Source organism: Podarcis muralis, chromosome 6, assembly GCF_964188315.1.
Source record: "Podarcis muralis chromosome 6, rPodMur119.hap1.1, whole genome shotgun sequence".
Taxonomy (NCBI): domain Eukaryota; kingdom Metazoa; phylum Chordata; class Lepidosauria; order Squamata; family Lacertidae; genus Podarcis; species Podarcis muralis.
In genome coordinates, this window is record NC_135660.1 from 69,185,067 (window position 1) to 69,195,932 (window position 10,866).

General features: G+C 41.6%; 1 protein-coding gene across 1 annotated transcript in view; it reads right to left on the reverse strand.

Moving 5' to 3' along the window:
• TBATA (thymus, brain and testes associated) overlaps positions 1-9,746 on the reverse strand; it is a 37,478-nt gene extending 27,732 nt beyond the window's left edge. Inside the window, exons 1-3 of the mRNA XM_077930515.1 lie at positions 9,512-9,746; positions 8,665-8,835; positions 6,241-6,326 (exon numbers count right to left, since the gene is read on the reverse strand). Coding sequence (XP_077786641.1) covers positions 6,241-6,326; positions 8,665-8,835; positions 9,512-9,731 — 477 coding nt within the window. The 5' untranslated portion in view covers positions 9,732-9,746. The remainder of the gene's footprint in view (positions 1-6,240; positions 6,327-8,664; positions 8,836-9,511) is intronic.
• Positions 9,747-10,866: the final 1,120 nt, after the last annotated feature.

Consider the following 10,866-nt stretch of genomic DNA (forward strand, 5'->3'; position numbering starts at 1 on the left):
CAGAGTTGTAGTAAGCCAGCCATACCGTCTTTCAGGATACGCCATTCCATTCCATTCCCCTCCTGCCCATGTTTTCCTTTCCCACCTGCTCTCATCTGTCAATCAGCATTCCATGTCTACTGAGCATGCTCTGATCTTGCTGAATTGAGTTTGCAGTCTGCCCCATATTCACTATTAGCATATATTACAGCAAATTAATTCTCTGATTATGGATCTGATAAGGAACCTTTAATGTGGACATAATCTCAGGAGCCTATTTTTGCTCCAGTAAAGGAAAGACATTTCTTAAGAAACCACTGTGAATGCATTTTGGCCACATTTAAAGGGCCCTCATACCACTTTAACAGTCACTGCTTCCCCCAAAGAATCCTGGGAACTGTAGGTTGTTAAGGGTGCTGAGAGTCCTTAAGAGACTTCTATTCCACTTACAGAACTATAGTTCCCAGAGTCTCCTGGGAAGAGAGATGGACTGTTAAATCAGTCTGAGAGGGGAATAGGGGTCCCCCAGGATTCTTTGGGGGAAGCCACAACTATTAAATGTTGTAATAGTGATTTAAAGGTGTGTCCTTTCAGTATCAAGAAAATTTACGTAAGACTCCAAAATATGACACGGGGAAAGTACTAGATGTTGAAATCAAAATAACCCCATCCTTATTTATAGCTGAGGCTTGTGAGCCATCTACTGGTGGCCAACAGTGTATATGTGTGTGAAAGGTTTGTAATGACTTTTAGTTAAACATGATTGATTGAGTGATTGAGTGATTGGTTGGTTGGTTGATTGATGTGTACGTGAGAGAGAGTGTGTGTAAAGTTGGATGGATGGATCTAGATAGATCTGTGGTGCTCAATGTTTAGGTTTAATGAAAAGAATGTAATTAGAACTTGTATGTTATAACTGGGATATGTTGCAAGACTGTCTCAATGTGCATTAGAAAGGGGTTATGCAAGAGGTTTAATCAGAGGTTATTTGTAAAGACTGTGTCCAATGTCGAGAATATAATCAAGATGCATGTGTATTGGAATGCGTGTACTACTTCTTTTTTTTTTTTATAATATTTTATTAAATTTTCAAATGCAAAATAAACAATATACATACAAAATCCCTTCACCAAAATGAATACATCAAAAGAAGGGGGAAAAAGAAAGAATACATTAAAAAAAAGAGAAAAAATAAGCTCAAGAAGAGATGAAATAAAAAGATCAAGAAAAAAGGAAGTCCACCATTCAATACAATTTTATATAACTAACTGGACTTCCTCACATCTCCTTTACTCTGCATTATTTATAATAAAAATATCAGCAAATTATTACCTTGTTTCAAACCTTATTTTGTACTTTCCACATATTTTACTCCTTAATTTAAAGTAATTTTTATCGATTACTCATACCTTAAATTTAAGCATAATGTTGCCTTAAATTTCAACCTTTTCTTACTTATAACTTAAATCTCTATTTTACAAAATCTATATGCTGGAGCTGAAATTTTCTAAGTCACGCAGATTCTTAACATTCATACAACTTATATTGTTTTGATAAATAGTCCTTAAACTTCTTCCAATCCTCTTCCATTGTTTCTTCTCCCAAGTCTCGGATTCTGCCAGTCATTTCAGCCAGTTCCATATAGTCCATCAATTGCGTCTGCCACTCTTCCAGTATGGGCAAGTCTTGTGTTTTCCAATGCTTTGCAATAAGTATTCTTGCTGCTGTTGTCGCATACATAAAGAAGCTTCTGTCCTTCTTTAACACATTCTGGCCGACAATGCCCAAGAGGAAGGCCTCTGGTTTCTTAACAAAGGTATATTTAAATACCTTTTTTAACTCATTATAGATCATTTCCCAGAAGGCCTTCACTTTTGGGCATGTCCACCAGAGGTGAAAGAATGTCCCCTCAGCCTCCTTGCATTTCCAACATTTATTATCAGACAGGTGATATATTTTTGCAAGCTTGACTGGGGTCATGTACCACCTATATATCATTTTCATAATATTCTCCTTCAAGGCATTACAGGCCGTAAATTTTATTCCAGTGGTCCATAACCTTTCCCAGTCCTCAAACCTAATGTTATACCCAATATCCTGAGCCCATTTTATCATGGCTGATTTAACAGTCTCGTCCTGAGTGTTCCATTTAAGCAGCAAGTTGTACATTCTCGAAAGTACCTTAGTCTTTGGTTCCAACAGTTCTGTCTCTAATTTCGACTTATCCACCTGGAATCCTATCTTTTTATCCAATTTAAACACCTCTTGAATTTGAGCGTAATGTAACCAGTCTTGCACCTTATTCTTTAATTTCTCCAGGCTCTGCAACCTCCAATTATCTCCAGTTTTTTCTATTATTTCCCAATATTTCGGCCATCCGGCCTCCATATTGAGTCTCTTCCGGGCCTTAGCCTCCAATGGTGATAACCATCTCGGGGTCTTACTTTCTAGTAAGTCTTTATATTTTATCCAGACCATAAATATTGCTTTTCTGACAATATGGTTTTTAAACATTTTATGAGACTTTACCTTGTCATACCACAAATATGCATGCCAACCAAAAGCGTTATTGAACCCTTCCAGATCTAGGACATCAGTGTTCTCAAGAAGTAACCAATCTTTCATCCAGCAGAAAGCTGCAGCTTCATAATATAACTTTAAATCTGGCAGGGCAAACCCCCCTCTTTCTTTTGCATCAGTTAGTATTTTAAATTTTATTCGGGGCTTTCTGCCCTGCCAGATAAATTTGGAAATGTCTTTCTGCCATTTTCCAAAACATTCCACTCTGTCCACAATCTGTAGGGTTTGAAACAAAAACAACATCTTTGGCAATACATTCATCTTTATAGCTGCAATTCGTCCTAACAAGGAAAGTTTCAATCTTGACCAAGTATCTAAATCCTTTTTAATTTCTGACCAGCATTTTTCATAATTATCTTTAAATAGATTCAAATTAGCAGTCAAATTAACCCCTAGGTATTTCACTTTTTTAACCACATTCAACTCTGTCTCTTTCTGAAACCTCTCTGATTCCAAAGATGTCAGATTTTTTACCAAAACCTTGGTTTTTTGCTTATTCAGTTTGAATCCCGCCACCCGACCAAACTCGTGTATCAGTTCCAAAACTCTTTTCGTACTAGATTCTGGCTCCTGTACTGTTATTACCAAGTCATCTGCAAAAGCTTTCAGTTTATACTGTTTCACTCCGACCTGTATTCCTTGCACCAACCGGTCCTCCCTAATCATGTTCAAAAGCACCTCTAGGACTGAAATAAATAACAGAGGGGATAGAGGGCAACCTTGTCGTGTTCCTTTTTCAATTTTAAATTCTTCTGTCACCACATTGTTAACTATCAATTTAGCTTTTTGCTCTGAATAAATTGCCTCTATTCCGTTTTCAAACCCCCGTCCCACTCCCATCCCTTCCAAATTTTTCTTCATAAACCTCCAAGAAATATTGTCAAAGGCCTTCTCCGCATCAATAAAAATTAACACTGCTTTTGTGTTAATATTGGTTTGCAAAAGTTCCAAAATGTCTATAATATTCCTCGTATTGTCAAACAAATGTCTGCCTGGGAGAAAGCCTGCTTGGTCTTTATGAATTACTTCATTTAACACTTTTTTGAATCTACTTGCCAAAATATCCGCAAAAATTTTGTAATCCACATTTAGGAGTGAGATGGGACGGTAGTTCTTAAGTTGAGTCTTTTCAGATTCCAGTTTAGGTATCAATGTGATGAAAGCTTCTTTCCACGATTCTGGTGCCTTCTTCCCCTCCATAATCTGGTTACAAACCTCCATCAGTGGTTGTATCAAAAAGTCTTTCAGTATCTTGTAATACTTGGAGGTAAGGCTGTCAGGTCCTGGAGATTTGCCTAGTTGCATATTCTGAATGGCACCTTCAATTTCTTGTTGCGTTATTTTGTCATTTATAATTGTTCTTTTTTCCTGAGGTAATTTAGGTAATCCATTAGTTTTTAGAAAATAGTCTATCTCAGTCTCTTCCTGTGGCCCTTGCATATAAAGCTGTTTGAAGTATCTCTGGAAGCACTTTCTAATTTCCTCTGGTTTCTGAATATTCCTTCCTTCAATCTCCAAATTGGTAACCGTGTTCAGTTTTTGTCTCTTTTTCAACTGCCATGCCAGCAGTTTCCCACATTTGTTCGCTGATTCAAATGATCTTTGTTTCATCTGTTTAATTTTCCACTCGACTTCTTGATTTATCAGTTTAGCATATTGTGTTTGGTAGTATTTAATTTCTCTCAAAACCTCCTGTGATTTAGGTTTGGATCTCAATTTTTTCTCACCATCTCTTATCTTATCTAAGATCTTATCCTTTTTTTCATTCCACAGTCTTTTCTTTATTGTGTTCTGTTGTATCAAAAACCCTCTCATAACCGCTTTACTTGCGTCCCAGATTATTCTTTTTTCCACAGTAGTGTTCAGGTTTATTTCAAAATAGTCCTTTGGGCCTTCTTCACAATCTCCTGATCTCTTAATAGGGTGTCATTCATTTTCCATCTGAAGGAACCGATTGGAGTAAGTCTCATTTCCATTTTCAAAGCGTTATGGTCGGAGCAGGTTTTTGGGCAGATTTCCACCTTCCTAGTCTTAGGTGCCAGCCCTCTAGTTAGGAATGCGTGTACTACTTCTGAGCATCAGGAATTAGCATGGAAAGAGGTAAATGTTCTAAGTGTTTACCAATCTTTAATCCTAGTCAATCAACAAGTGTTGATGAAGGCAGGGGAACTCCTTTGTTAGGTGAAACCTAACCATGAGCACTTCAAAGCATAAAAAGAATGAAACTGAATAGAGGATTAGTTTTTAGGAAGGTATAATTAGGAGCGATGCCTTGGACTGAGTGCTGCACTCACCCTCTTTAGATGACCATGCTATAAAATCTGGACTCCATCCATGCAGACTAAATAGGTCCCAGTATTATCTGTATTTGAGTATTATCTGTATTTGTGCTAGTCTTCTGCTGCTTCATAATTCTGACCTCCAGTAGTTTCAGCACCAACCCTTACAAAACTAGATATGTTGTGTAGTTGTGTACTTGGTTGGCCTTGTGTAACCGGCCACAAATATTTAATTGAGAATTGGCTCAGGCAGCTGCTCCAGAAAGTCTAGTCTTCTGCTGCTCCATAATTCTGACCTCCAGTAGTTTCAGCACCAACCCTTACAAAACTAGATATGTTGTGTAGTTGTGTACTTGGTTGGCCTTGTGTAACCGGCCACAAATATTTAATTGAGAATTGGCTCAGGCAGCTGCTCCAGAAAGTCAGTTGGAGCCAAAGTTTCAACAATGGGAAGGCTAGCAACTGCATGCCATTCTTTGCCTAGGAATCACCCCAGTCTTTCCACAGTGCCCTGCCCTCTGGTATTGGACCTTAGCCTCAGAGTTCAGAGAAGTAAGCTGGATTGGAGTGTTGACATCCCTAAATCTGGAGGTTGCTTAGATCTCGTGGGTTTTCCATGGGCACCTGGTTGGTCACTATGGGAATGCTGGACTAGAAGGGGCATTGGCCTGATCCAGCAGGCTCTTCTTATCTTCTTGGAGTTTCAGTCTCAGCCCAGCCCATGGTGGAGCTGAGTTTGGGAACCTGTCCACCTCCAGATGATGGCTCCAGCTCCCATCAGTTCTAGCCAACAGAGATGATGGGAGCTGGGAGTCCAATGACATTTAGAAGTTGCAGGTTCCTTGCCCTCTGCAGGGGAGTGTTATGCATGCTTATTCATTTCAACAGAAGTCCATCATGTCACTATATCATAAAATCACAGAATTGTAAAGTTGGAAGGGACCTCAAGGACTTTCTCATCCAATCCCCTGCACTGCAGGAATCCTGCCCACTGCCATCCCTGGGTAGGCTCAAACCAGCAACCTTCTAGTTAACAGTCAGACACACCAATCCACTGTACCCATGGGTTTATCATCCCCTACCTGTACATTAAGCATTCCACTAACTCGTCTTTGGGTATTCTTTGAATGAGAAATAATTTATTCTGATATCAACAAAATGAGGAGTTGTCATCTTCTGAAAGAATCACTAAAGAAGACAGCCCAAGTCTCAGCAGGGTTACAAAATGGAAAACAGAAGTGCTATTTTTCCTCATTATCCGAACAAATAATTGTACTGGACTGTTTTTGCTCCCATCCACTGTACTTGGTTACTTTCATTCCCAGGGTTGGGCTCACCCCCTTCCTTAGCAAATCAGCCCCAGGGGATGGGATCACAATGCCACCCCCTTTTTCCTACTCACTGCCTCCTTTTTCTCAGTGGACGAGGCGGCTCTGACTCTTGCAGCAAGTTCCCTCAATTCTTCTCGCCAGGCATTGGACAAAGAACCTGCTTGAGAGAGGGGAGGAATGAGGAAGATGGCAAATTCGAAATAAAAACAAAAGCGGCTGGGATGCGGTCATGCGGGAGCCAGGATCGGCTGCGGATTCCCTCCCTGAGCTTGCCTCTGTGTGTAATGTGTGGAACAGTCTTATAGGCAAAACACATGACTGGCAGTCTTGTGTGATATATTGATAGCAGGCAGTTGGACTGTACCACTTCAGAAGGCAGACTGAAGGTTCCACTACACAAAAACCCCTTGTGCATTCAAAACTAGCATGCTCGTTCTATTATTTCTTATATGCTAGTTTTGACAGAGGCATCCTGGCCTCTGGGTTATGACGGAAGATCATTGTTTCAAATGAACATTCAGCAGCAACTTGATGAACATTCAGAAACAGCTTGGAAATAAGGCCACATTCATGCCATACATACAAAGCACTCTTTTACCACTGTAACTGTCATGAATTTCCCCAAATAAACCTTGTCTGTTTATTGTCTGGCCTCGGTCCAGTATATCTGAAGGAGCGTCTCCACCCCCATCATTCTACCCGGACACTGAGGTCCAGCACCGAGGGCCTTTTGGCAGTTCCCTCACTGCGAGAAGCCAAGTTACAGGGAACCAGGCAGAGGGCCTTCTCGGTAGTGGCGCCCTCCCTGTGGAATGCCCTCCCACCAGATGTCAAAGAGAACAACAACTACCAGACTTTTAGAAGACATCTGAAGGCGGCCCTGTTTAGGGAGGCTTTTAATGTTTGACGTAGTACAGTATTTTAATATTTTTTTTTTAAGCCGCCCAGAGTGGCTGGGGAAGCCCAGCCAGATGGGCGGGGTATAAATAATAAATTATTATTATTATTATTATTATTGTTTGTTAAGGGTGCTGACCTCACGGGCCAACAATTGCCAGCACCCTTAACGAACGGCATTTCCCATGGGGGGAAGCCATGGCTGTTGAAAGTGGTATAAGAATGCTTTGTATATATTGGTATGGATGTGAACCCAAGTGGAATCTGTTAAGCCCCTGGCAATAATTTGATGCAGATTCAGAAACAGCTGAGAACCACATTACAGCCTGCTGAGATCACGTGAGGCAGCTCAAGAAACAGGCGCACACACACCCTGTTTCTGCTTTAATGCGGGTGCTATTAATTACAGTGTCCTCAGGAGGAATATTCATCATGATGATATTTAATGGCACAGTCTGTGATATAATAGCATTGACAACCCTTGTTGATTAGGATAGATTGCAGGTGGTGAAGTGGATCTCGGAAGGAAGCTAAGCTGAGCTTTTTGACAGTAGTGCTCTCTGTGGTATCGTAAGACGGGGCAACAAATCATACACACACCAAAACCTGTTTCATACGACTATCAGGACTGTGCGAAAAGCTCTCTCTCCTTTGGAGACAAGCTTCCTTGTAATTGTCCAAACAGGCAGGAAAAAGTCTTCACCCGAAGACTCTTATCAGTATCTGATCTAAGCACCAAGCTACAAAATACACCAGCTCCAGATCTGTGCCCTTATGCACAGATATTTGGATGTCGGTCGTGCTGTGGTCTAAACCACTGAGCCTCTTGGGCTTGCCGATCAGAAGGTTGGCGGCTCAAATCCACACAATGGGATGAGCTCCTGTTGCTCTGTCCCAGCTCCTGCCTACCTAGCAGTTTGAAAGCATGCCGTTGCAAGTAGATAAATAGGTACCGCTGTGGTGGGAAGGTAAATGGCATTTCTGTGCGCTCTGGTTTCCATCATGGTGTTCCGTTGCGCCAGAAGCGGTTTAGTCATGATGGCCACGAGACCTGGCAAGCTGTCTGTGGACAAATGCTGGCTCCCTTGGCTTGAAAGCGAGATGAGCACCGCAACCCCATAGTCGCCTTTGACTGGACTTAACTGTCCAGGGGTCATTTACCTTTAGCTTTATATGTATACCATATTTTTTGCTCTATAAGACTTACTTTTTCCCTCCTAAAAAGTAAGGGGAAATGTGTGTGTGTCTTATGGAGCGAATGCAGGCTGCGCAGCTATCCCAGAAGCCACAAATTTTGAGCATGAGGAACATGATCCAGACTGAGACCCTAGCATGTTTGTGGAATAGGGTGTGTGTGTGTGTGTGTGTGTGTGTGTGTGTGTGTGTGTGTGTGTGTAGAAGGTTTAACTATTAGCCCCAATACAGATCAAGGCCCCTGTGGGCTATTTGCATAGTGGGGGAAAGCTCATTTTGAAGTGAATGGAAGGTGTCCCCCCCAAAAAACCTCTTGCTTTGCAAATTGCCAGTGTGCACCCCTGGAAAGTTGTGCATGTGTGAGTGTGGCGCTTGCATTGGAAATATTCCTGTTGCATACTAACCTGTTGATAGCCAGGGGACTGGAACAGGTTGTGGGTCTCCGATGGGTATCTGAGCCCCAGACGCCCCCAAAATAGAAGCACGAATCTGACTTTTTATCATTGGGTGAGGTGGCAGAATGGTCTGCTCGCACCACTCGTCATTAACTGTGCAAACAGGAGCACCGTTCAAACCTGCAACAGAAGAAGGCATCCATGGGTAAGCTGCACAGGAAAGAACCACATTATAGAAGAAAACTGGCTTGAACCAGAGATTGGAGGAGCTACCTGGTTCTGCTTCAGAAAGGATTTCCTAGACTCAGATTCTTCACCTGTGTGCCTGCTGAGTCTTTAGAACTCCCTTCTGGAATCCATTTCGGATTTTGAAGGCTCCAATTCTGCCTTCAAACTTACTGAAAGGTGAGACTCCAGCTATGTACACACCATACATTGAAAGCACCCAACGCCCCTCAAAGAATCCTGGGAACTGTAGTTGCCATCACCCTTAGCAAACTACAATTCCCAGTGTGATTTGGGAGAGGTCATGTGCTTTCAATGTATGGTGTATGCACAGCCTCTTTCTGTGGCATGGTGAGCCTATATTAGGGTATTAATTACCAGAGGAATTGTTGTTGTTGTTGCATGCCTTAAAGAGCTAATTGAATTGTCACACACTGTACTTTTTGCATTCTATTGCATGCAAAGCACATAAATACGCCACTGTAATTTACAGCTATAAGCAGCAATTTTGTGCTGCAACATTTGCGCATTTTTATTTATTTATTTAAGCGCTTTCGGATTTTCATTACCTAACAAAAGCATGCCTGAACTTTACTTCTGAACGTACAGGATGGCACTGCTGTGTGTTTACCTTGAATATGAGTGACTCTGTGAGGGTGGGGATTGTGCCGTGAGAAGAAAGAGTGATGGCTGAGGCAGCCAAACCGAGCGCTGTTCTTGGAATGGGGTCTCAAGGCCTGAGCGCTGAAACGGAGTGGGGTATTCAGGGCCATGTGTTTAAGCTTCCCTGCCAGAACAGTGATGTCTTTGCCTGTGAAGGGGCTGGCAGACGGACTCTTCAGATCCCCCATTTCCTCTTTCGTAGATGGTCTTGAGTAAAAAGAGAAGAGGCAAAGTTTTAAAAACAATTATACAACTTGCAGAGCAACGGATGCCTAAAGGATGTCTCTCCTAGGAAAACAGCGAAATTTGGTTCCCTTGGCTGCTTACGTAGTACCCAGGCTCCTTGTTCCAAATCCACAAAGGTGTGCAAAAATAGTTTGACAAACAACTTTAAATAATTGCAAATACCCCCGTTTCTAGTGAGACAGGGCGCTTCTAGACTGTGGCGAGTTTGCAAGTAGAATTGCAGCAAATTCAGCTTGTGCAATTAAAATGGTTTTGGATCTGGTGCTCTTATGCATCAAGCCTGGTTCAAAAATAACCTGACTTTCTACAGCAAGGAAGGCAATGTAAAAGCAATGAAAAAGCATGGGATAACAATTGCTTGACATGATGCTGTATAAACAAGCAAATCCGAATAAATTCTGAATAAAAACACATTGTCTGGAAGCCAATACAGTTTAAAACATTTCTATTCCCTCCCACTGTAGTGAATGCCTTTAAAAATACATTGATTTTGCTCTGATCTGGCCTAACTATTACACGTTATCTTTTACACTCCAGGGAATCCAACCAACTTGATCGAATCCAATGTCTAGATGAACGCTGGAGAGTTCTTGTATTTTTCTCTCCATAAAGAAGTCAATAATTCAGAATGTTGTACTAACCTTAAAAGCCAGTCTTAAACAGACCGCCGCAAGTAAGGATGATGTGAACAATCTCGCATAGGTGTGCAGGAAAGGTTTTAATGCCAGAGACTCTATAACAGGGAGCCTGAGTCATGTGATGAACGAGAACTTGAGAAACAGAGTCTGCAACAGGTTTGCTGAAGAACAAAACAACTGGCCATTTAAAGACAGTTCTGACAGTTTTGAAAGGTGACGTGGAGTCTTGGCAGTGCCACTGAGATCATATTCTGAAGACCCAGCAAGCTCTTTCTCTCAAAGGACTGTGTGCTGTTCAACACCCACACCCACACGTTGCACCGTCAGCATCAATAAAAGAGATGCAATTGTGAAGAAGCATTGAAGCATCTTATCAAAATGAAAACAGAAACTCAGAAACATAGCTCAGTTTAATGGTGCTATCTTGAAGCCCCACAGT